Raw genomic sequence first — 26,109 nt, forward strand, 5'->3', positions numbered from 1 at the left:
CGGGGAATCACCAGCAAAGGGACAGAGAACGGCCGGTCTGTGCTAAAGGCAGTGCATGGCGAGCGCCTGGATCATCTTCCTGCTGGGCCAGGGCCGGGGGTGCTGGGGGGCGGGTGGGGAAGGAGTGCTTACCTTGCCCAGGAAATGCTTCCTGTAGATCCTGGCCATGTGGTTACATTCCAGTTTCACCTTGGAGGTTGGAGATGGGAGCGACACGCTTTCGGGGATGCTGGTCAGCTCGTGGTTGGTGCCTTCGATCCAGTAGCCCCCGAACTGCGGTAGCAGGATGAGGGGGAACGGCCCCTCGCGCCCCAGCACCTGGAGGGAGAGGGAAGGCCAGGAACTGCACTGGGGCATGCTTACCCGCGATCCTGGTGTGGAGACACAGCCTGCGGAGCATGCGCCCAGGACCTCTACAACACCACTCTTCGGAAGGAGCCCAGGGGCCTTCGCAAACGAAGTGTTCGCCTCGTCGGCCTCAGGGGCCCAAGGGCACAGCAGAGGAATGGGAAGCCGAGAGGGCACTGAGGGAGGCAGGACGGTGCTCACTGTCAGGAACCAGGCCCATAGGGAGCACAGGCTGAGCACTGACACAACGGGGTGGGGGAACATCTTTCTTTGAGCCTAACTTGCACTTTGAGGTGATGAAAGGTCTCCCCTCCCACCCGGCTCTCTAATATCCAGGGACCAACCCTGCTACACCAACACTGCAAACTGCGGAGGGGCTTGGGTTTACCGTCCAAAAGGCAGCGCTGCCAGGAGCACAGCACCCCACGGCGCCGTGCTGGGGCAATCAGGGAGAAGAGCACTCACGACTGGCTAATCACCACCACTCCCCACTCCCCCATCCACAGCCTGGCCAGGCCAGATGCTGCATAGCGTAGGAGATCTGCTAGGATCCGAGCCCAGCCCCACACAGCTGGGAACAGACAGCTCATGGGCTCACCAGGAGGCTTCCAAAAGAGGGGTACACTGAACCCTCTTACCTTATCACTTGCCTTAGAGCAAGATAGCGGGGACTAGTGCTTAGCGCACTGGCCTGGGCCTCAGGAGACTTGGGTCTGTTCCCAGCTCTGCCCCTGGCCTGAGGGGTGACCTTGGCAAGTCCCTTCCCCTCTCCGTGTCTCATTTGTAAAAGGGGGCTGTAAAGTGCCTGAAGAGCTCTGGGTGGCAAGTGTGATCCAAGAGCTACAGCTTGTTCTCAGAGCGGCCTGACACTCAGCAGCACCCTAGGAGATCAGCCAGCGTCGGGCCCAGGATGTCTGTGCAGGAACTGGCTGATGGGGAGGCAGCTAAATTTCAATAGGAAGCACTTCCCTCTTGGTCTCTATTGAAGCAACGCTCCAGCCTGCTGCTGGAGAGATGGACACCTCTGCCAGTCGCTAAGGCAGGGCAGGGAGGCTAATGCTTGTTAAAGACCCTGGGGCTCTTTTCCTACACGATGGAGCCTTGGCCTCAGTACCCTGGCCTGGTAACCATGCCCACCCCTTCCACTCCAACCCCACCCTCCTGGTGCTACGCCGAGATCCCCGGGGAGCCGGGGGATTTCCCAGCGCCCCCTGTGGGTTGGCACCGTCCCCACAAGCGCCCAGTGTACCCTGCGATCTGGCAGGGGCAGCCAATGGCTGCAAGGCTCAGGCACTGGTCTGGCGCAGCAAGGGGAAGATCAGCAAGTGCTGGGGACGCCGCAGAACAGCCCGCCCCTCCCTGCTTGTCTCCTTGTTACTCACCGCACTCCCTACCCCCGCCCACCTCTTTCATCCCATTCACTCTGTGCCTTCCCAGGGACTCCCATCCTGGGCTGGCCACTGCCCTCTTCTAGACCTGCCCTGCTGCTATGCCAGTCGCGGGTGGCTGGGCAGAGCGGGCCCCACCCTGCCTTTGTCACCTGCCTCCTTAGACTGGAAGCTCCTTGGGGCAGAGACCATGCCTTGGGGGATGTGCAGCACCCCAGACCGGGTTCTGGTCTCCACGGCAACACAAATATGACACAGGCAGAGCACAGGCACCCTCGTTACCTCATGGACACTGGGATATGGAATATAATCCTCTTCGGTCTGAAAAACACAAACACACCAGAGGCTCATGGACTGGGGGAGTCCGTCCTGTGTGAGAGCCAGGCCTGCTGCTGCCCTCCCTGGGCCCCGGCCCCCCAGCCAAGCCTGGCCTTCCTCCAAGGACCTGCCAGACGGAGAAGAGGCTTATTCTCAAAGCCTAGCATCCACATCTCCCCTGGGGGGTGGAGCTCAGAGGGCAGAGCACTTTGGGGTGTGCACTGGTAGTGGAAGCTGTAGTGTAGACAGGTCTCTACCACCGGGGAGTTGCAGTGGTGCACAATAATGGGACGCCTCACTGTCGAAAGTGGTGCTGCACAAGGGGCTTGGCAGGCACTTGAAAGGGGAGCAAATATCCCTGATGGGGCAGGCAGGACCCACCAGACCCACTAGGCACCAGCCTCCTGCAGAGGCGATCGAGGAACAAAGCCAGAGAGGTGACTGCTCAGAGGCTATCATGTGACCCCCTGGACATCATTAAAGGTTAACATTCAGATCAGCAGCGACACTGACGAGCGCCATTGTGGGTGGCATGCAGTCAGGCCAATGAACGGTGCTGGCCCACTGTGCATCCTGAAGTGCTTGTTGTCTCTGCTTGCTCTGTCAATCAATGGTCCATTCTCCTGCCAACAGCCCAGCTGGGACGTCTCCGCGGCCACTGGCCTCCCGCACAGCTGCTGCAGACGGTGGACACGCTACAGCCAGCCTCCTGGGAAAAGGTGATGGCTCTTGCGGACGCCCATCCCAGCTGGAGCTGCCCTCTGAAGGCATTAGCTTGTCACCTCTGGAGATCGGGGTTCAAATCCTGCCTAAGGCGACCAGGAGAATGAGTCAGAGAGTCTCATTCCGCTTCCCACCTGAGCACAACAGCAAACTACGCTGCAGAACAGCTGACAGCTTCTCTGTGGAGGCTGCAGGTCACACTGAGGGGGTCGGCAGAGCTGTGTGTAGGGGGTCCCCAGAACTGGAATAGCTGAGGGGGCTGCGGGTCAGCACTGAGGGGGTCGGCAGAGCTGTATGTAGGGGGGTCCCCAGAACTGGAAGGGCTGAGGGGGCTGCGGGTCAGCACTGAGGGGTGTCGGCAGAGCTGTGTGTAGGGGGGTCCCCAGAACTGGAAGGGCTGAGGGGGTGCGGGTCAGCACTGAGGGGTGTCGGCAGAGCTGTGTGTAGGGGACCCAGAACTGGAATAGCTGAGGGGGTGCGGGTCAGCACTGAGGGGGTCGGCAGAGCTGTGTGTAGGGGGGTCCCCAGAACTGGAAGGGCTGAGGGGGCTGCGGGTCAGCACTGAGGGGTGTCAGCAGAGCTGTGTGTAGGGGGGTCCCCAGAACTGGAAGGGCTGAGGGGACTGCGGGTCAGCACTGAGGGGTGTCGGCAGAGCTGTGTGTAGGGGGACCCCAGAACTGGAATAGCTGAGGGGGTGCAGGTCAGCCCTGAGGGGGTCGGCAGAGCTGTGTGTAGGGGGACCCAGAACTGAAATAGCTGAGGGGGTGCAGGTCAGCACTGAGGGGGTCGGCAGAGCTGAGTGTAGGGGACCCCAGAACTGAAATAGCTGAGGGGGTGCAGGTCAGCCCTGAGGGGGGTCGGCAGAGCTGTGTGTAGGGGACCCAGAACTGGAATAGCTGAGGGGGTGCAGGTCAGCACTGAGGGGGTCGGCAGAGCTGTGTGTAGGGGGTCCCCAGAACTGGAAGGGCTGAGGGGGCTGCGGGTCAGCACTGACGGGGTCAGCAGAGCTGTGTGTAGGGGGATCCCAGAACTGCAATAGCTGAGGGGGTGTGACAAAGTGGGACTGTTCTTAATGTTTTCTCTGAATATTGTGGTGGTGCCTCAGTGTCCCCTATGCAGTTCTTAAGTATCTAGGTGGTGGGATAAGGGTGTATGAGGACCCTCTGGCTTCCCCAGGGCTCGCTGTGGGAAGCGCACGGAGGGGCAGAGGACGCTGAATGCTCCGAGGTCAGACCCAGGAAGGTGGAGCCGGGTGAGCTGTGTGTCCTGCAGACAGGCTGCTCCCAGAGAGGAGGCTCCCCCAGAGTCCTGCCTGGCTTCATGGGGAGCAGTTCCAGAGCATCGCCCGGGGACCCCGCGATAGGGGGTGCGGGTCAGCACTGCGGGGTGTCGGCAGAGCGGTGTACAGAGGGGACCACAGAACTGCAATAGCTGCGGGGTGCGGGTCACGCTGAGGGGTCGGCAGGTCGAGGCGGAAAAGCAAGGAGGGCCGGTGGCCGTGCAGTGGCTGGGAACCCTGTACAGCTCCTGCTGAGCAGCCCTCAGAGCCGGGGGCACATCAGTTTCTCTGCCTCTCGTCAGAGCCCCTCTGGTTGTGGGTGCTGAGCTGCAGCTCGCGCTCGGTACGGAGCGCGAGGGGCGTCAGAGCCGGCTGCAGCCCGCAGCGCGCAGCATGGTGCAGAGCGCAGGCCCCATCTGACACTGCAGAGGGCATCCCAGCATAACTGGGTAACCCCAAATGTGCTGGGGGGAGGGAGAGCCAATGCCCCTGCCCCCATGCAGCATCCTCTGGGGCCTACCTTGAGAGGGGGTGGGAAGGAGCATCGCTGTTCATCCATTCTGCTTCCCTGCGAGAGACAACAAGGAAGAGGGAGTCAGTGGTTGGCCCTGAGCGCAGGCCCTGGCACCAGAGTGTGTGTTTGCTTTGCGGGTGGGGGCTGCTTCCTGCTTGGCACCGATCTGCAGGCAGCTGTGGGGCACAGCCGCCTGGCTGTCCCCGCTCTGCAGCTCCTCTGAGTCGATGGCTGTGGGCGGGACTCGGGGGTTGTGTCTACCTGTGGCAGCGCCTGGCAGGAGCGCTCTGCGAGCGGGGGCCTGAACTCACAGCTGGGGCGGGGCGCTGGCTGTCACCGCGGCTGCGCAGCCTCTGCAAGGCTCTCCATATTGCCGTGTGTCCGTGCAGCGCACCAGGACAGGGGCAAGTCCAGGGCACAAAGCCCCAGGAAGCCATTCAGCTCTGCTCACTTGGAGAGCTTGGCTTCGCGTGCTGAACCCGCTGGGCAGAGCCTGGTTCCCAGTCTGGGCCCCGCTCCTGCAGACGCTCCCGCTAGACGACTTAGCCACTGCCAGCAGCCTACTCAGAACTGGAATAGCTGAGGGGGTGCGGGTCAGCCCTGAGGGGTGTCAGCAGAGCTGTGTGTAGGGGGACCCAGAACTGGAAGGGCTGAGGGGGCTGCGGGTCAACCCTGAGGGGGTCGGCAGAGCTGAGTGTAGGGGGATCCCCAGAACTGGAATAGCTGAGGGGGCTGCGGGTCAGCCCTGAGGGGGTCGGCAGAGCTGAGTGTAGGGGGACCCCAGAACTGGAATAGCTGAGGGGCTGCGGGTCAGCCCTGAGGGGTGTCGGCAGAGCTGTGTGTAGGGGGACCCAGAACTGGAAGGGCTGAGGGGGCTGCGGGTCAGCACTGAGGGGTGTCGGCAGAGCTGTGTGTAGGGGGTCCCCAGAACTGGAATAGCTGAGGGGGCTGCGGGTCAGCACTGAGGGGGTCGGCAGAGCTGAGTGTAGGGGGACCCCAGAACTGGAATAGCTGAGGGGCTGCGGGTCAGCCCTGAGGGGGGTCAGCAGAGCTGTGTGTAGGGGGACCCAGAACTGGAAGGGCTGAGGGGGCTGCGGGTCAGCACTGAGGGGTGTCGGCAGAGCTGTGTGTAGGGGGTCCCCAGAACTGGAATAGCTGAGGGGGCTGCGGGTCAGCCCTGAGGGGGTCGGAAGAGCTGAGTGTAGGGGGACCCCAGAACTGGAATAGCTGAGGGGGCTGCGGGTCAGCACTGAGGGGGTCGGCAGAGCTGTGTGTAGGGGGACCCAGAACTGGAAGGGCTGAGGGGGCTGCGGGTCAGCAGTGAGGGCGTTGGCAGGTCGAGGCAGGAAAAGGAAGGAGGGCCGGTGACCAAGCAGTGGCTGGGAGCCCTGTACAGCTCCTGAGAGACGGGAGCCCAGTGCAAAGGGCCTTTCCAGAAAGCACCCTGGGGTTTGCAGCACCCCCATCTCCCCGGCTCTGCTCAACCTGCTGCATCAGAGGAGACCCTCTTCATGCCCCGTCCCCTCCAGGAATGTATTGAACCAGCTGCAGCAAAACACTGAAAAACTCAGTTAAAAGCTCTTCAGGCTCCAGCCACAGCGACAGCCTCCACTGAATAATACGAGTTGACAACCTGTCCAGCCTCCTCCGATCCCTGAGCCCCAAGGGCTGCTCCTGCCCTGGGCTCTCCCAGGGGACACAGGGCCTGTCACAGGGGCCCTGACGGATCTCTCATCCCAGCTGGGGGTGGCGTGTGAGGGAGATCTCTCGGCTGAGATGGTAATTGCTCTCCCAAACCAGCCTCCACTTCTTGGCTGGCTCACCAGAGCCCACGTGCCCCCCATGCCTCCTAGTGTGTATTGCACTTCCTTCCTTCCTTCTGCACTGCTCAGCCAGCCAGGGGCCCAGCTCTAGGGAGGCGACTCACCTGCATCTTTTCGATCATCTCAAACAACTCTGAGGTCTGCAAGAGAGAGAAAGCAGCCTGCATCAGCACGAAGGGCCGAGACCACTGTTCCCTCTAAGCTGTGTGCGTGTGTGTGCGCACACAGATCCTAAACCCTGCGCACACAGCAAAACACAGCGCACACAAACATTTGCACAGAAACTCAACATTTTGCATAGAAGAAATTTTTTGCGCACACGGCCTGTCAAAAATTAGAGGGAACACTGACCCCGGTCTGCAATCCCAGCAGGCCTAGAGCCCCCATTGCCATAGGGCAGCCATCAGTGCCCTGCATGAGATAGCCAGGCTGCCCCCATCAGCCTCAGATGGGGCAGGCTAGGGTAGCGGGAGGACTTTAGGGGTAGGTCTGATGAGACTCAGAGACAGCCTGAATTCCAGCCAGATCCCAGCCCCTGTCCCCTTCACTCCCCACATCTGCCCCACCACTGCCCTCACTAACTGCGCTGGCCTCAGGCCTCTGCTGACACCCCCACAGCCGCGGGACTCCCTCCCCAGCTGAGTCTGATCTCGGGGCAGTCAGTGAATCACGCTGGCTATGTGACCCAGGGGTAACACTCCCTGCTCAAGCCAGTCAGCCTTTGTCCCAAAGGGAATGAGAGCTGTCCTCCTTTTAGGCCATGCGCCCCTCAGCCTGCAAGGTTGGGGCAGTTCTGGCCTGTCCCAGGTGGGAGTTGACTGAGCCATTGATGGTGCTCGGATACAATGGGCTGGATTTCCCGAGACACGTTACATGGAGAGCCCCAATGTGCCCGGCTCTGTGGGCACTAGCAGGGGGTGGGGGCAGTAGGAGCTCGCTCGCCAAAGGATAGAGCTGCTAGATGGGTGAGGCCCTCCCGTCAATTACTGAGATACCCACATGCAGGGTTAGCCCCCCAGCGGATACGTAGCTACAAATGTACACTCACTTGTGTTGAGATACAGCTGTGTACATGGGCACATGGCCCCGTACAGGAATCCACACACAGGGAGAGAGAGAGACACACACACAGAGACACAACTTCCCCTCCCTCCCATAAACGCCCTTGTGCACCTAGACACACTCCTGAACATAGACACACCTGCCAACATGCTTGTGCACACAGACACCCTCCTCAAACACCCGCATGCAAACACCTACAGCCACCCTGCGCACCCCCCCACCCCCATGTGCACCCCTGAGAACTCATTCACACGCACTCCTGGACACACACCCCACATGCACACACACGGTGCGGGCCCCTGCTCACCCCCAGGCGTGCAGGGTTAACCACTTTCCCTTCTAACACAAGCAATAGCCCTTAATTACTTGTCTTGGCCGCGGCTCAGAGCCCCGTGAGTGCTCAGCGGCTCCCAGCTGGAGCGGGCAGAAGGGCTGGAACACAGAGACCTGAACTTCATATGGAACAGCTAGACTGGAAAGGACGCCCTCGTCGGTTTGGGGGCTCCTCCCACCCACCCAATCCCCCTCCAGGCCAGCTCTTCTCACTGCCTCCCCCGCATCCCAGCCCCATCCACCTGCTTTTTGCATCCCCTCCTGCCCTTCTGTCACCCTGGCCTGCAGACCTGCCACAGCATGGACCAGTGGCAAGGGTCGGGGTCACTGGTAGGCACCACCCGTGAAAACCCAGCCAGGACAGACAGAGGCTGCTGGAGGCCCCAGGGTCCCCGACGCTGATGCCGCTGCGTGCCCGAGATGCTGCCCTTGCGCCAGACTCACGTTCCAGCTGTACTTGGCCGAGGGGCTCCTGCACAGCCCTGGCGCACCAGAGGAGAAGGGCTGTGGCCGAGCCATCCTGATGGGCTCGGGCTCTCCTGGGGCACTTCCCCGAGCACCACACAAGCCCTGGCTGCTCTGAGCTCTTGTGGGGCAGCCAGCCACCGCCCCCTCGGCCCCGAGATTCCAGGAGACATGGAGGTGAGTGCTGGCTCTCCCGGTGCTGCGATTCACTGGCGCTCGGCTCCATGTGTACTTTATGGGCGTGGCGGCAGGTGCAGAAGGGAGCCATGCCAAGGGGCAGGTCTCGCTGTTCTAGCCTGCCCCAGGCTGTGCAGAGGAGCCAGGGAGCTGGTTGCAGATCACCTGGATGGCCAGGGGTCTCCACCATGCTGCATCCCTGGTGCCTGGGTGTGTGAAAACTCAGACTGCTCCTGCCAGCTCCCGGACCTGCACTGTAACAGATGGCAGCACCGCTCAGCCCATGCCAAGCTCTCCACTGAGCCCTGGCCCCGCATCCTCAAATACTGCCCGAGGAATTGCGGGGGTGTCACGGTGTGACGGGGAGTCAGGGCCCTGCACCCCCACTTCCTGCAATTCACCGTGACTCCCAGCCAGCCAGTAGAAGGTTTATTAGAGACGACAGGAACACAGTTCAACCCAGAGGTTGTAGGCATAAACAGGATCCCTTAGTCAGGCCCTTCTGGAGGACAGGGAGATTAGTCCCAAACCTTGGGGCTCCCTCCTCTTTCCCAGCCAACTTCCCAAAACTGGAAACCCCTCCAGCTGTCTCACCCAGCCTCCCCCGAGCTCCTCCTCCAGGCTTTGTCCAGTTTCCCAGGCAGAAGGTGTCACCCTGCCCCAACCTAGAGAGGTGGTGGAATTTCCTTCCTTTGAGGTTTTTAAGGTCAGGCTTGACAAAGCCGTGGCTGGGATGATTTAGTTGGGGATTGGTCCTGCTTTGAGCAGGGGGTTGGACTAGAACCTCCTGAGGTCTCTTCCAACCCTGATATTCTATGATTCTATGATTAACCCCCCTCCTGACTCAGGTTCAGGCTCTGGTATCTTCCCTCAAGGGAAGTCTTCCATCCCCAATGAAACCCCTGCAACATTCCCAGGTCAAATCCGCCCCACTCCCTAATGCGTCATATCTCTCCCCCCTTCGAGACTGAACTGAGTGGGGTCACTCTGACCAGTGTTCAGGGCCCCCTCTCCGGGACAATGCATCTGCTATCATGTTGGCACTTCCCTTCGCAAGAACCACGTCCTTGTCATAATCCTGCAAGAGCAGGCTCCACCTCAGGAGCTTGGCATTGGCTGCTTTCATCTGGTGTAGCCAGGTCAGGGGAGAGTGGTCGGTGTACACAGTGAAGTGTCGCCCAAAGAGATAGGGCTCTGGTTTCTTAAGGGCCCACACTATAGCCAGGCTCTCCTTCTCGATGGCCGCGTAGTTCTGCTCTCAGGGTAGCAACTTCTTGTCCAGCTACACAATGGGGTGTCTCTCCCCCTTTTCATCCTCCTGCATTAACACTGCACCCAGCCCCGTGTCTGAGGCGTCGGTGAACATCATAAAGGGCTTGTCAAAGTCTGGGTTTGCCAGAACTGGGCCACTGACCAGAGCCTCCTTCAGCGCACAGAGAGCCTCCTGGCACTGCTCGGTCCAGACCACCTTCTCTGGCTTTCCCTTCTTGCATAGCTCGGTGATGGGGGTGGGGATGGTGCTAAAGTGGGGCACAAATCTTTGGTAGTATCCTGCCATCCCAATAAAGGCTTGGACCTGCTTTTTGATGTGGGGAGCAGGCCAGTCTCTGATCACCTCCACCTTGCCTGGTTCCGGCTTTAGGCGGCCGGTCCCCATCCAGTGGCCCAGGTAAGATACTTCCGCCATCCCCACCTTGCACTTCTCCGCTTTTACAGTCAGCCCAGCCCCCTGGAGTCGGTCCAGCACTTGTCTAACCTGGGACACATGGTCCTCCCAGGTCTGGCTAAAGACACAGATGTCATCAATATATGCCATGGCAAAACTCTCCATCCCCCTCAGTAGCTGATCCACCAGGCGCTGGAAGGTGGCCGGTGCTCCCTTGAGGCCGAAAGGCAGGGTCACGAACTCATAGAGCCCCAGAGGGGTGATAAAGGCTGATTTCAGCCGGACATCTGCATCCAGCGGCACTTGCCAGTAGCCCTTTGTAAGGTCCATGCTGGTAAGGTACCGAACTCCTCCCAGCTTGTCTAGGAGCTCGTCAGGCCTGGGCATGGGGTAGGCATCCGATACAGTGATGGCATTGAGCTTCTGATAGTCCACACAGAACCGGATTGACCCGTCCCTTTTGGGGACCAGCACCACCGGCGAGGCCCAAGGGCTGGCAGATGGCTGGATCACCCCCAAAGCCAGCATGTCCCTGACCTCTCTTTCCAGGTCCTGAGCAGTTTTCCCTGTGACTCAGAAGGGGGAGCATCTTATCGGCGGGTGCGACCCTGTCTGCACCCGGCGGACAGTCAGATTAGTGCGTCCAGGCTGGTTGGAAAACAGCTGTTGGTACGGATGCAGCACCCCCCTGACCTCAGCTTGCTGGGCAGGGGTTAGCTGATCCGAGAGGGGAACTGTTTCCAAGGGGGAACCAGCTCCTGTCTCAGGGAATAGATCTACTAGAGGGTCATCTCCCTGCTCCTCCCACTGTCCACACACGGCCAACACCACATTCCCTCTGTCATAATATGGCTTCATCATATTCACATGGTGCACCCGGCGGTGGTGCGCCCAGTTCGACAGCTCCACCACATAGTTTACCTCATTTAATTCCTTGACAACCTTAAAAGGGCCTTCCCAGGCGGCCTTTAGTTTGTTTTTTCTCACGGGGATGAGAATCATCGCCTGATACCCGGTGGCGTAGGCATGGGCCCGCGCCGTGCGGTCATACCAGACCTTCTCCTTCCCCTGGGCTCTGGCCAGATTCTCCTTGGCCAAGCCCATGAGCTCAGCAAGTCTCTCTCGGAAGGTCAGGACATACTCCACCACTGACTCCCCATCGGGAGCGGCCTTCCCCTCCCATTTGTCGCTCATCAGGTCCAGGGGACCCCTTGCCCTCCTTCCGTATAACAGTTCGAAATGCAAAAATCCAGTAGACTCCTGGGGCACTTCCCTGTACGCGAACAGCAGGTGAGGTAAGTACTTGACCCAATCCTGCGGGTGCTGGTTCATGAAGGTTTGCAGCATCATCTTTAGCGTTCCATTGAAACTCTCCACCAGCCCATTGGACTGGGGGTGATATGCGGAGGCCCAGCTGTCCCGGACCCCATGTTTCTCGCACAAGCACCGGAGCAGGGCCGACATGAAGTTGGACCCTTGGTCTGTCAAGACTTCCTTGGGGAACCCCACTCGGCTGAAAATGGTCAGCAGCACATCTGCCACGGTGTCTGCTTCAATGGAAACTAAGGGCACTGCCTCAGGGTAGCGGGTGGCAAAATCTACCACCACCAGAATGTACTTCTTCCCTCACTGGGTCGTGTTGCTGAGAGATCCCACTATGTTCATAGCCACCTTCTGGAAAGGCTCCTCTATGATGGGCAAAGGTCTCAAAGCTGCTTTCCCCTTGTCCCGAGCCTTCCCCACCCTCTGACAGGGGTCGCAGGATCGGAAATACTGCCGGACAGTGGTAAAGACCCCGGGCCAGTAAAAGTTCTGTAGCAGCCTCTGCCGGGTGCGCCGGATTCCCTGGTGCCCTGCGAGGGGGATGTCATGGGCCAGGTACACGAGCTTGCGGCGATACTTCTCGGGGACCACCAGCTGCCTCCGGTGCCCCCATGACTCCATTTCCCTTGGGGGATCCCATTCTCGGTACAGCAACCCCTTCTCCCACAGGAACCTCTCCTGGCAACCTCTCCCCATGGTCTGTGCTGCACTGAGGTTGGCCAGGTCCCTTAGGTTCCACAGGGAGGGATCTTTCTGTAACTTTGCCTGGAACTCAGCGGTTGGGGAAGGGATGGGGACCTGCTCCCTCTCGCTGGCTGGGTCTGAGACCTCAGCCTCTCTCAGCTGTGTCCCTTGGCACTCCCACCCCACCGGGGTGGGGTCCTGTGCCTCTGGCAAGGTACCCTCCCCAAAGTCAGGGCATAGTGTCCCTTGCCGGCTCTGGCTACGGGTCACAACCAGGGTGCACTGGGGATTGCTCGGCCAGTCCTCCAGGTCACCCCCATCAACACCTCAGTGAGCAAATGATGGTACACCCCCACGTCTACGTGGCTCTCCTTGGTCCCCCATTTCAGATGTACCCTCACCATGCTTACCTTGAATGGGGTCCTGCCCACACCCATCAGGGTCAGGTAGGTGTTGGGTGTGACGAAGTGGGACTGTTCTTAATGTTTCCTCTGAATAGTGTGGGGGTGCCTCAGTTTCCCCTATGCAGTTCTTAAGTATCTAGGGGGTGGGGTAAGGGTGTATGATCATTGCAGAGCTCTAGAGGGCAGGTGTGTGCAGGAGTCTGGACACAGAGGATGGCCGACACCCTGTTTCCTGGCAACTGATGGCCTGGCCCTTCCTCCCTGCAAGGTGAGAGCTAAAGGGTTGGAGAACAAAGGAATCAGGTGACCTTCTGGCCCGGGAAAGGGGAAAGCGAGAGGAGGAGGGGCTGGAGGGAGTTTCAGTTTGGGGCTGGCTGGAGACATGGAGTGAAGGGCAGACGTGGTTGTCTGGCTCACTGCCCCCCAAAATGGACCCAGCTGAGGGGTCCTGTTCTCTGCACCTGCAAGCTCTGTTTTAGACCACGTTCCTGTCGTCTAATAAACCTCTGTTTTACTGGCTGGCTGAGAGTCACGTCTGACTACGAAGTTGGGGTGCAGGACCCTCTGGCTTCCCCAGGAGCCCCGCCTGGGTGGACTGGCTGTGGGAAGCGCACGGAGGGGCAGAGGATGCTGAATGCTCTGAGGTCAGACCCAGAAAGGTGGAAGTTGTGTGAGTTGTGTGTCCTGAAGACCGGCTGCTCACAGAAAGGAGACTTCCCCAGAGTCCTGCCTGGCTTCATGGGGAGCAGTTCCAGAGCATCACCCAGGGACTCTGTGACATTGGGCACCACCCGATCTGGGGCCACCACCTCAGACCGGGCCAACATCACCTCAGCACCCGTGTTCCAATATCCATTGACCTTCCTCCCATCCACCTACAGGGGAACAAGGCACTTGCTCCACAGGGACAGCCCCGCGCCCACCCTGTAAACTGAGAACCCTGAGTCCGGAGCATCCAGCCCTCCAGAGGAGCTGGTCTGGGGCCCTCCTCCCCCTGAGCAGTTGGTAAGCTGCCAGCCCTCCTTGTCTGGGAAGGCTGCCCCTCATCCGGCTGGGTCCCTACCCAGTTAACTCTGTGCGGGTTTGGTCTGCTCAGTCTGTCCTTGAGCCTGGGGCACTGGGGTCCGTATGTGGCCTCTCTGGCCACAGTGATAGCAGCTCATGTCCCGTTGGTCCCCTCGAGCCGGTCGGTTGGTCCTGACGCCGGATGTTCCCCTTTGGAGGGGGTTCTACGTGTTCTCCCTTTGGAAGGTCCCATGGTGATGCTCTCACTGGATCAGGGCGGGCCTGATCCTTTGGGACTCCTCCCTGCAACCCCCTGACCGGCTGTTCACAAACTGATCGGCCAGCTGCCCCGCGTGTCATGGGTTCTCTGGCTTCTTGTCCTCCAACCATAGCCTCAGGTCGGATGGGCACCGCTCATACAGTTTAACCAGGTCCTCCTTCAGTTTAACCAGGTCCTCGTACCATCAGTTTAACCAGGACCTCCTTCATCTGGGCCCCATCTGCCCACTTGAGGGCATATCCCTCCATGCGGGTTGCCAGTTCCAGATATGTGACCTCAGGGGTTTTATACTGATTCTGGAACCTTTCCTGATACATCTCAGGAGTCAGCCCAAACTTGTGTAGCAGGGCCTTTTTGAATAGTTCATAGTCCCTTTTCTCTGCCCCTTCCATTCGGCTGTACATCGCCACGGCTTTGGGGTCCAGTAAGGGGGTGAGAAACCGGAACCTGCCTGCAGGAGCAACCTGGTGCAACTCACTGGCCATGTCAAAGGCAATCAGGAATTCATCTGTGTCCTCCCCTTCCTTACGATGGGCCAGGATGCACTTATCTAAATTCCATGCCACCCTGGTTCCCCCATCACTCACTGCAGCCGGAGCCTCGCTGCTCCTCAGCTTGGCCAACTCCAGCTCATGCTGCCACTGCTTTTCCCACTCCTCCAGCTCATGCTGATGCTGCCTTTCACGGTCCACTCGCTCCTTCTCTCAATCTTCCAGCTCTCTCAGAGAATCAGAGAATATCAGGATTGGAAGGGACTTCATGAGGTCATCTAGTCCAACCCCCTGCTCAAAGCAGGACCAATCCCCAACTAAATCATCCCAGCCAGGGCTTTGTCAAGCCTGACCTTAAAAACCTCAAAGGAAGGAGATTCCACCACCTCCCTAGGTAACGCATTCCAGTGCTTCACCACCCTCCTAGTGAAAAAGTTTTTCCTAATATCCAACCTAAACCAATTTTATCTCCCTCTCCCATTCCAGCCAGGGTGCCCTCGGTATTCGCAGGGCTACTCCCAGCCCCTCCCCTAGGCATAGGTAGGAGGGGTCTCAGGATGCCCTCAGTAGCAGTCTGACCCCTCCCAGCCAGGTCAGGCACTGGGGCCTGCCTTGCATCTGCCAGGCTGCTTCCCTCAGAGACAGAGATCGGTTCCTCCGAGCGATCTTCCTCCTCCAGCTGGGCAATCAGCTGTTCTTTGATGAGCCTCCCAATGCGCAGCCCCCTCTGCCTGCACAGCTCCACCAGGTCGCTCTTAAGGTGCTTATTATACATCTTCCAGCTGGCCACTTGCAGGCCTGTGTGCTCGCAGCTCCCCACAGTTTCCAGGAGGAACCCCTAGGGTGCCAGCCCTTCTCCAGGTCACCACCTCCCTCCCAGGGTCAAGCCACAGACTCCTCCGCCACTGAGACTGCTCACCGTAGTGCCCAAGGGGACCCTGTTATTGCAACAGTCCTTCTCACTGGTCACACACTCCCAGGGGATAAGCATAGATCCTCCACTCCCCGAAACCACTCCTCTGAATCTTCAGCACTCCTGGTCCCTGTCAATTCCCCTTCATTTACTACTCCCCAGTCACTTACTACAGGAAACGCCGTCCACACCTGTGCCATCCCACCTGTAGATCCCACCTGTGCCACCAGCTGTCACGGAGTGAGGGGGAGTCAGGGCCCTGCACCCCCACTTCCTGCGGTTCACCGTGACTCTCAGCCAGCCAGTAGAATAGAAGGTTTATTAGAGACGACAGGAACACAGTTCAAACCAGAGCTTGCAGGCATAAACAGGATCCCTTAGTCAGGCCCTTCTGGGGGACAGGGAGATTAGACCCAAGCCTTGGGGCTCCCTCCTCTTCCCCCGCCAATTCCCCAAAACTGGAAACCCCTCCAGCCGTCTCCCCCAGCCTCCCCCCAGCTCCTCCTCCAGCCTTTGTCCAGTTTCCCAGGCAGAAGGTGTCACCCTGCCCCAAACCTCCTCCTGGCTCAGGTTACAGGCTCAGGTATCTTCCTCAAGAGAAGTCTCCCATCCCCAAAGAAACTCCCCTGCAACATTCCCAGGTCAAATCTGCCCCACTCCCTGCTGCGTCACGGGGTAGAGGGGCAGCAACTTTCTCAGCACTACTGCTCAGGTGTCATGTGAATAGCAGACCAAGGCTGCTTTCACACACAGCCCTCGGCACCGGGGAGCAGCACCCACTAGGCCAGTGGTTTTCAAACTGCGGGTCGTGACCCAGTACTGGGTTGTGGAATGGAAGGCGCTGGGTCGCGGCAGCTCTGGTCAGCACCGCCGACCGGGCCGTTAAAGGTCCCATCAGCAGTGCTGCCCGGCTAAGGCAGGCTAGTCCCTACCTGTTCTGACACCGCGCTATGCCTCGAAAGCGGCCAGCAGCAGGTCCAGTGCCTAGGCGGGGGGCCATGGGGCTCCGTGCACTGCCCCCACCCCGAGGACTGGCTCCGCACTCCCATTGGCCGGTTCCCAGCCAATGGGAACTGGGAGGGGAGGGCAGTGCCTGTGGGGGAGAGTCACATGGAGCCACTTAGGAGCTGGACCTGCTGCTGGCCGCTTCCAGGGTGCAGCGTGGTCTGCGGTGGCAGGACGCCTGCCTTCGCATCCTCACTGTGTCGCTGACTGGGAGCCACCCAAGGTAATCCCGTGCCCCATCCCCACGCCCCAATCCCCAGCCCCAGCCCAGAGCCCCCTCCCACACCCTGAACCACTCATTCCCGGCCCCACCCCACAGCCCTCACCCCCACACCCCAACCCTGACCCCCTCCCACACCCTAAACCCCTCATCCTCAGCTCCGTTGGGTCACAGGCATTAACAATTTTCTTCAACTGGGTCACCAGAAAAAAAGTTTGAAAGCCACTGCACTAGGTCAGCCAGCCACCAGTGCTCCCTCCCTCGTCCCGCCCCACTGATCCAGAGCCACCCCCTGCCCCTCGAGAGTTAGGATGCTCTAGTGCCCCTGCCAGAGTCTTGGAGCTAGGAGCCCAAGGTCATCATCTCAGCTCTCCGCCGACGTGGGTGACATGCAGCCTTCGGTGCCTCAGTTTCCCCTCTCAGGTAAAGGGACCAATCCCCCTTCGCAGAGTGCTCTGGGATCCTCTGATGGCAGGTGCTATAGCAACACGAGGCGCATCCTAGGTGCCAGGGCAGCTCTCGGCCTCCTCAAGTGCTAGCCCCACACGCAGTGGCTTATGCGTTTGCTACTGGCACCTGCTAGGCGAGCTGGGCCGCCAGCTCCAGCTGTAGGGACTCATGCTTTCAGATCTGAGGTCCTGCACTCAGCCTCCACCCACGACACCCAACGGTGGCCTGTCCCATGCTGGCGTGGCTGACACAAGCAGTGGTACGCGAGGGACTTGGGCTTGTCGGAGCCTTTCTGTGGCTGGGATTGTAAGAGCCAGGCTGGCCTGTCTTGCTGTCCCCAGCTGCCCGGAGCATCAGTGATGACCCATGCTACCCCGTGTCTCTGCTTAGCTCAGGATCCAGCGGTGTTTGCTCTGCCAGGGGAGCTCCAATCTGTTGACTCTGGCATCTGCTCAAGGCTTGGCAGCCACGACCCAGCCTGGAAGTGACGGGGGTCTCACCGAACGAAACAAAAATCTCTTTCCCCTCTCGGCAGCTTGCTTGAATCGCGCCTGACGTGCAGGCAGCCAGCCCGCCCACACGTGTGGAGTCCAGACAGGGCTCCCCGATGGGGTGACAAGACAGCACAGGCTGGGTATGTGGGCCGGACAGCCAGAGAGCGCCCCAGCTACACTGTGCTGTAAACCAGGGCTCAGACTGCGGCTTGTGCCAAACCCCCTCCTGTCCACACACAAATCTGTCTAACTCAGGAAGTGAGAGCCAGGGGGACACACAGGGTCAGAGCCCAAGTCCTGCTGCGACTTGGGTCCAAGTCCTGCCTTTGCGCAGTGTGGTCACAACTCAAGCCGCAACCCGGAGTCAGAAGGTCTGCACAGTGCAGTGTGGATGCATTCACATGGCTCAGACCCGCGTCCTGCTGTTGTAAGCCCAGCTTTACAATGCACTGGGGACACTCAAGCGCGGGCCTGGAAACTGAATCCACAAGACCCAGTTTCTGATGCAGTGTGGATCCAGCAGCCACAACAGAGAATCCCCTGGGCAGACATCACAGCCCTGGGGTTTCATTTCCAGCTGTCACTGGAAGTCCCATCCCCAAGTCCCATCCCCACACTGCTCCTACCCCCTGTCTGTGTGGACTGGAAGCCCTGTGGGGCAGGGACTGGCTTGCTGTGGGGTACAGCCCAGCAAAAGGAGCCTTGGCTCTTGGCAGGGACCTCTGGGCACCCCTGCAACATAAGTCATTCCGAATACTTCGAATCAGAGGCAGCAGCTGTTTGGATTACAGTCTCTTTAAGGGAAGTGGCCGGCAGTAGTTGTGTGCTATTAGCCAGGTGAGGGTAATTATAGCAATTAGCAGGCTGCAGGAATGAATTTCCTGCCTGCGAGACATGGCGACCAGAGCCAGTGTGTTTCACTGGCACAAATGAAAGGGAAACACAGGTCCCCTGGCTAGAATGGTGCTGCTTGTGACAGATGGAGCCAGAGAACAAAGCCACAGGAACTGCAGTGACTCAAGGTATCACATATAGCCCGTGTGCGTCATGATACCACATGTCAGAAATAGCAGCAGTTAATCCCAGTACATCCGTCAGTGCTTTATACAGGTATACACAGGATTCCTTTCACCCCCTCTGGGGAGGAACGCGGCAGCCACTCTCTACAAAACTGCACAACATTTTAGGACAGGCAGGGAAGGAGAACGCCACCTCCAATTAAACTGAAGGAATGTAGGTAGGAAGAATGTAGTTACTACTGCCAACTGCAGTGTGTCCAGGACACCAGCAATAATGATCCAGTTTATGTGAACAGTCCCGTGGGATCTTTGATACCAAGTGCTCAGTGCTTTGGTTCTGCAGGCACTTTAACAGGGCTGAACATAAATGTCTATATCTAGCAACAAAGAATGCCGGTCACACTTAGAGAATGGAGGCTCGATCCCGGGCAGCAGTGACTCTGAAAATAATCTGGGGTCATGGTCACCAGTGCCGGAACCGGGGTGGAGGGGGGGGGGGACGGGACAGTGGGCCATGGCCTCCCACTTTTTAATAAAAGAAACGTATGTGCTCTCTGTGGGATATTTAAGTATTAATTCCTCCACCACTTTGACCTTGGCCCCTCAACTTCTACAAAGGTCCCAGCACCCAAATGGCCATTGTCTCCCCGGCCCTTTAAAACCTGGGTGGGAGGGAGCATGCAATGACCTGGCCCAGTTGGTTGGCACCAAGGTCCCGCTTTGCACTGAGCCACATACCAGCATCTGGGCTCTCATACAGGCCGTTGGGACAGGTCTGGGGATCTGGAAGAGCCAGGCCATTGTGGGGGAGGGGTTTGGGGATTTAGGAGGGTCAGGCCATTGAGGGGAGCTTGGTCCCGCACTCTTGCAGTCCTTCCGGCGCCCGTGATCATGGGGGATGATCAGCTGAACATGAGCTGCCAGTGTGATGCTGTGGCTAGAAGGGGCTAAAGCAATCCATGGACGCCTAAACAGGGGAATGTCTAGTATGACATTTTCCTCTCTGCTTGGCCCTGGGGCACCTGCTGCTGGCATCCTGGCTCCAGTCCTGGTGCCACAGCTCAAGGAGGATGCTGATAAACTGGAGGGGGTCAGAGAAGAGCCAGGGGAACGATTAAAGGGTGAGAAAACCAGTGACTGACTCACGGAGCTCCATCCATTTACCCTAACAAAGAGAAGGTTCGGGGGTGACTTGATCCCAGCCTGTAAGTACTTATGTGGGGAACAAATATTTCATAAGGGGCTCGTCAGTCTGGCAGTGACAGGTCTGACCCAACCCAGTGGCTGGTAGCTGAAGCTAGACGCATTCAGACTAAGGTGGACATTTTTACCAGTGACAATAATTAACCATTGGACCAATTCACCGGGGTCATGATGGATTCTCCATCCCTGACCATTCTCAAAGCTCTGCCCTAGGGATTACTGTGGGCAGGTCTCTGGCCGGGGCTATCTGGGGTCACACTAGATGGGCACAAGGGTCCCTCCTGGCCTTGGAAGCTATAAGCACAGGGCAGCAACCCAATGCTAACTGAAAGGGAAGAGTGCCCTCTACTGAATCATCACCTATGTCTCCGCAGCAACTTCAAGTTTTCTTGGTATCCCATCCAAGTACCAGCCTGGCATGAGATCGGCAGGGCCACAGGCCAATGGGCTCGGCGGGGGGGCGGGGGGGCAGGGCTGGTCTTGACTGCAAGCACGTTAGGCAGCTGGAACGGCTAGTGCATGTGATGTTGGAAGGACTGGGATTGGGGATGAGAAGGGTTCAGGTTAGAGCTGTGGTGGTCAAAGATTTGGGGAGGGCTAAGAGGGGATGATTCTTTCAAGCAGAGAGCAAGAAACTGCCCTAGTATCTGTCATTCCATCTAAATCAACGATTCTCAAACCAGGGGGTGGGCTTGGCAAGGTAGGCGTGGGAATGTGGCAAGGGAGGCATGAGTTGTGTGCTTTTTTTTTTTTAAGCGCTCTGGCTCTCAGCCCCGGGTGGCTGGGCTCGTGCAGAAGGACTGTGCACACCAGGGAGGTGGGGATAAAGGAGACAGCTGGAACCCCACCACCCAGGCTCAGGCTCTACTTCCCCTCCCCCCGTCAATTCCTCACCAGGAGGCAGCGGGGTTCTGCTGTCAGCCGGGGGGGGGAGGGGGCAGCACAGAAGTAAAGGTGGCAATGGGGGCTAAGTCTGCTGTGAAAAGTGATACTGATGAATATTGCTTTTCACATTACCACCCTTACTTCTGTGCTACTGCTGGCACAATGCTGCCTTCAGAGCTGGGTGCCCAGCCAGCAGCCGCTGCTCTCCTCTCTGCCTTCAGAGCTGGGTGGCAGTATATGTACTTGGGTGGGGTGGAGTGTAAACAAGTACAAATGCAAAGAAGGGGGGCTTGGTTAAATAAGTTTGTCGCTTAGACCAGTGTTCTCAATAGATAAGCACACCAGCTAGACGGTTCTGCTAAAATGATTGGCAAGAAGAAGTTAAAAATGTTGGCATGTAAACTGATATCACTAGGTTTCAGAGTCAACACCCCATTAAGGATTAAGGATTGCAGTATCTTGACTTTGGCCTTGTCTACACTACAAAATTAGGTTGATTTTATAGAAGTCGATTTTTAGAAACTGATTTTATACAGTCAATTGCGTATGTCCACACTAAGCGCATTAAGTCGGCGGAGTGCGTCCTCACTACCGTGGCTAGCATCAACTTACAGAGCAGTGCCTGATGGGTAGCTATCCCACAGTTCCCGAAGTGTCCGCTGCCCATTGGAATTCTGGGTTAAGCTCCCAATGCCTGATGGGGCAAAAACATTGTGGCGGGTGGTTTGGGGTACATGTCGTCAGGCCCTCCTCCCTCCCTCCCTCCCTCCCTCCCTCCATGAAAGCAATGGCAGACAATCGTTTCGTGCCTTTTTTCCTGGGTTACCCATGCAGACGCCATACCACAGCAAGCATGGAGCCCGTCACCGTACATCTCCTGGGTGCTGCTGGCAGACGCGGTACTGCATTGCTACACAGCAGCAGCTCCTTGCATTCGCAGCAGATGGTGCAGTAGGACTGATAGCCGACGTACGTCTCCTGGATGCTCCTGGCAGACCTCAGTGAGGTCGATCAGGGGCTCTTGGACAGACATAGCTATCCTCCTCTTAGAGCACCAAATGGGAGCCAGCGACTCCAGGTCATTCTCTTCTTTAACTTTCATCTTATGGGGATTCAGTCCTGCCTGAAATATCATGCGAGCTGGAGGCTTCTGCCTCAGGCTGCTCTCCCAGCCGGCAGCACTGCACGGTCACACCTACCCCAGCCTGCCCCTTGCTCCCATGGCTCATGAAGCCTGGACAGTAGTAAGGAGCAGGTCAACTATAGGCTGAGCAAGTGCAGACTGGTGGTCGAATGTGCCTTTGGATGTTTAAAAGCTCGCTGGCGCTGTTTGCTGACTAGGTCAGACCTCAGCGCAACCAACATTCCCATTGTTATTGCTGCTTGCTGTGTGCTCCATAATATCTGTGAAAATAAGGGGGAGACATTTATGGTGGGGTGGAAGGTTGAGTCAAATCGCCTGGCATCCGATTTTGAGCAGCCAGACACCAGGGTGATTAGAAGAGCACAGCAAGGCGTGCTGCGCATCAGAGAGGTTTTGAAAATCAGTTTCATGACTAGTCAGGCTTCAGTGTGACAGTAGTGTGCGTGTCTCCTTGATGCAAACCTACCCCCTTTGTTGATTTTAATTCCCTGTAAACCAACCACCCTCCCACTTTGAAATAAAGTAACTATTATTTTGAAACCATGCATTGTTTCTTTATTAATTTTTAAAAAAATGAGATAATGGACAAGGTAGCCCGGGTGGGGTGGAGGAGGAGGGAAGGACAAGGCCACATTGCTTATTGTAGCCACATTAAAAATCAAACATGACAGCCTTCTGTTGCTTGGGCCATCCTCTGGAGTGGAGTGGCTGGGTGCCCGGAGGTCCCCCCACGTTCTTGGGCATCTGGTGAGGAGGATATGGAAAATGGGGAGGAGCGGAGGCGGTTATACAGTGGATGCAGCGGGAGTCTATGCTCATGTTGGCTTTCCTGCAGCTCCAACAGATGCTTCATCATGTCCGTTTGCTCCCACATTTGCCTCAGCATCGCATCCTGCCTCCACTCTTCGTGCTCACTTAATTCTTTCCTGGCCTCTGCCATTGAATGCCTCCATGCATTAAGCTGTGCCCTATCAGTGGGGGAGGACTGCATGAGCTCAGAAAACATGTCATCGCGAGTGCATTTTTTTTTGCCTTCTAATCTGGGATAACCTCAGGGACAGAGATGACAGGGGGAGTGTAGAAACAGTCTATGCTCTACGATTCTGGAGGCACTACATGGTCACCTGTGCTGCTGAGTGCTGCTGAGTTCGTCACACTGACCAAACAGGAAATGAAATTCAAAAGTTCCCGGGGCTTTTCCTGTGTACCTGGCTAGTGCATCAGAGTTCAAAGTGCTGTCCAGAGCTGTCACAATGGAGCACTCTGGGATCGCTCCTGGAGGCCAATACCATCAATTTGCGTCCACACTACCCCAAATTTGACCCAGCAAGGTCAATTTTAGCGCTACTCCCCTCATCAGGGAGGAGTACAGAAGTCGATTTTAAGAGCCCTTTAGGTCGACGGAACGGAGTTGGTTGTGTGGACACAGTCATTTTTAAACTGACCTAACGCAGCTAAATTCGACCTAACCCTGTAGTGTAGACCAGGCCTTTGTGTGTAATCATAGAATCAGAGAATATCAGGGTTGGAAGGGACCTCAGGAGGTCATCTAGTCCCACCCCCTGCTCAAAGCAGGACTAACACCAACTAAATCATCCCAGCCAGGGCTTTGTCAAGCCTGACCTTACAAACCTCAAGGAAGGAGATTCCACCACCTCCCTAGGTAACGCATTCCAGTGCTTCACCACGCTCCTAGTGATGTATTGGTTGGTCAGCCCACACTGCAAGGATAATGGATCTACTAATGATGGCTCTATTATAGCCAGACTCCTTTAGTTCAAGTGTCAGCTGCCTCATTTTTGGAGCTGTAGGTCCAAGGTTCTAAACCTGGCTCCCTAGAAGCATTCGTGACTTATAGCATCATCATTTCTTATCTGTAGCCATGAATGTGTTCCACTGGGTACTGTGGACCAGGGGTGGGCAAACTTTTTGGCCTGAGGGCCACATCAAGGTGCGAAACTGTATGGAGGGCCAGGTAGGGAAGGCTGTGCCACCCAGACAGCTTGGCCCCCCACCCCCTATTTGCCCTCTCCCACTTCCCGCCCCCTGACTGCCCCCCTCAGAACCCCCGCTCCTTGTCCCCTGACTGCCCCCTCCTGGGACCCCCCACCCCAAACTGCTCCCCAGGACCCCACCCCCTATCTAGCCCCTCTGCTCCCTGTCCCCCTGGGACTGCCCCGATCTATCCAACCCCCTGTTCCCTGACCCCTGACCAACCCAGAACCTCCGCCCCATCCAACCGCCCTCTGCTCCCTGTCCCCTGACTGCCCCCTGGGATCCCCCACCCCTAACCGTCCCCTGCTCCCAGTCCCCTGACTGCCCCCCTGGGACCCCCTACCCAACCCCCCCACCACTGCACGCTTGCCGGGGCAGGAGCTCGCAGCCCTGCTGCCCGCGCGGTGGTGTGGATGCAGGGGAGGGGGAACAGTGGGGGAGGGGACGGGGCAAGCCTCCTGGGCCAGGAGCTCAGGGGCCAGGCAGGATGGTCCCACAGGCCAGATGTGGCCCACGGGCCATGGTTAGCCCACCTCTGCTGTAGACTGTTACCAAAACTCATTCCCATCCGATGAACCCCAGGTGAAATGAGCTGGGGGTGTCAATGCAGTTCCTAGAAAGGTAGCATCCACGTCCCTTCAGCTGCCCCCATTTTCATAAGCATCCTCAGCAATTAGGACCTGAATGGACCCTAGAGTCTGAGCCCTCCACTCTTGGTTCGTAGGCTTGTTCATGAGGCACAATGGCTGGGGCAGGGAGTGCCTGGGGGCTCTTGATCTGCAGCCAGGCAGTTTGCAGAGTGAGTGCCCAGCCTTCACCCCAGCACCTTTCCTCAGCACACACCGCGCTTGGATCCTCAGCTGGTAAGAACCCATGTCCCTCCACTGTCTCAGGGTCATAAAGGACTTTCCTCCCGGGTCAAATTGGTAGCACCCTGGGGGAGAGGTCATCTCCCTCTGCAATATGGGGTGCAAATCACCCGCTGGGACCAGCTGGGTAGGTCTCAGCTAATTAATTTCCTGCAATTTTTAGAGTCTTGAGCATTGCGTTACCAAGGAAGGCGGTGGAATCTCCTTCCTTAGAGTTTTTAAGGCCCGGCTTGACAAAGCCCTGGCTGGGATGATTTAGTTGGAGATTGGTCCTGCTTTGAGTGGGGGGTGGGACTAGATGACCTCCTGAGGTCCCTTCCAGCCTTGGTATTCTGTGATTCTGTGACCGGTGACCTCTTGCTCTCTCCTGGGCTCTGCCAGTGGGTCACAGCAGTTTAGTTTCCTGAGGGCTGAAAGGTTTTAGTCTAACCCAAGTTATGAGGCTCAGTATCAGGTGATGGTGAAATTTAAGGGCCTGTGACACACAAGAGGACAGACTAGATCGGGGTGGGGAACATTCTTTCCACTGACCCACAGGGAAATCAGTTGCAGGCCACACACTGTGCCGCGGGGGGGGCGGGGGGCGGTTGCAGAGGCTCAGGGCTTCCCCTAGGCTCCGGAGTGGGGCCAGGAATGAGAGGATCAGGGTGCAGGAGGGGGCTCCAGGCTGGGGCACGGGTTTGGAGTGCAGGACGAGGTTCAGGCTCTGGGAGAGGCTCAGGGCTGGGGCACGGGTGTGGGTGGGGGTACGGGATCTGGGAGGGAATTAGGGTGTGGGAGGGGGTTCCAACCTGGGGCAGGGGGTTCGGGGTGTGGGCTCTGGCCGGGTGGTGCTTACCTCAGGTGGCTCCCAGTCAGTGGCACTATGGGGCTAAGGCAGGCTCCCTGCCTGCCCTGGGTTCATGCTGCTCCTAGAAGGGGCCTCCATGTCTGGCCCCTAGGCGGAGGAGCCAGGGAGCCCACAGGCGCCACCCCTGCAGCTCCCATTGGCCATGGTTCCCGGCCAATGAGAGCTGCGGAGCTGGTGCTGGGGGTGGGGGCAGCACACGGACCTTCCCTGATCGTCCCTGCACCTAGGGGCCACAGGGACAGGCCAGCCGCTCCCGGGAGCTGTGTGGAGCCGACCAGACTTTTAATGGCCTGGCAACCCCAGCTTCTTCCCGCAGCAGGGCGAGCTGGCGCTCACGGCTCCAGCCCCATGTTGGGGCGCTGAAGCTCGGGGCTTCTAGCCAACAGCACGGAGACTTGCCGTGGGCCAGATGAAATGAAGAAGGGGGCTGGATCCGGCCTGCAGGTTGTAGGTTCCCCTCCCCTGGACTAGACGATCACGTGTTCCCTTCTAGCCCTAGGCACTGTGGTCTCACCCCTGGGGAGGATCTGGGCCATGACAGTTTCATTGTGTTTTAAAAGGGCCATTTCCCTAATGAAATATGGTGGTGCACAGCGTGAGCCAAATGCTAATAAATTGCCCACTCATATCCAGCGCCATCAGCAGAGCATAAGAATGGCCACACTGGGTCAGACCAAAGGTCCATCTAGCCCAGTATCCTGTCTTCTGACAGTGGCCAGTGCCAGGTGCCCCAGAAGAAATGAACAGAACCGGTAATCATCAAGTGATCCACCCCCTGT

The 26,109-nt window shown here is 58.1% G+C and overlaps 1 protein-coding gene across 10 annotated transcripts in view; it reads right to left on the reverse strand.

Annotated features, from left to right (window-relative positions):
• The window catches only part of LOC102942935 (RAP1 GTPase activating protein), a 183,963-nt gene that overhangs the window by 47,210 nt on the left and 110,644 nt on the right, over positions 1-26,109 (reverse strand). For all 10 annotated transcript variants that reach the window (XM_037881354.2, XM_037881353.2, XM_037881351.2 and 7 more), the window contains 4 exons: positions 6,498-6,533; positions 4,577-4,624; positions 2,019-2,057; positions 133-318 (listed from right to left, as the gene is read on the reverse strand). In XM_037881354.2, the coding sequence (XP_037737282.1) occupies positions 133-318; positions 2,019-2,057; positions 4,577-4,624; positions 6,498-6,515 (291 nt within the window). In that variant the 5' untranslated portion in view covers positions 6,516-6,533. The remainder of the gene's footprint in view (positions 1-132; positions 319-2,018; positions 2,058-4,576; positions 4,625-6,497; positions 6,534-26,109) is intronic.

The sequence above is a fragment of the Chelonia mydas genome, chromosome 18 (assembly GCF_015237465.2).
Source record: "Chelonia mydas isolate rCheMyd1 chromosome 18, rCheMyd1.pri.v2, whole genome shotgun sequence".
In the NCBI taxonomy this organism is placed as follows: Eukaryota; Metazoa; Chordata; order Testudines; family Cheloniidae; genus Chelonia; species Chelonia mydas.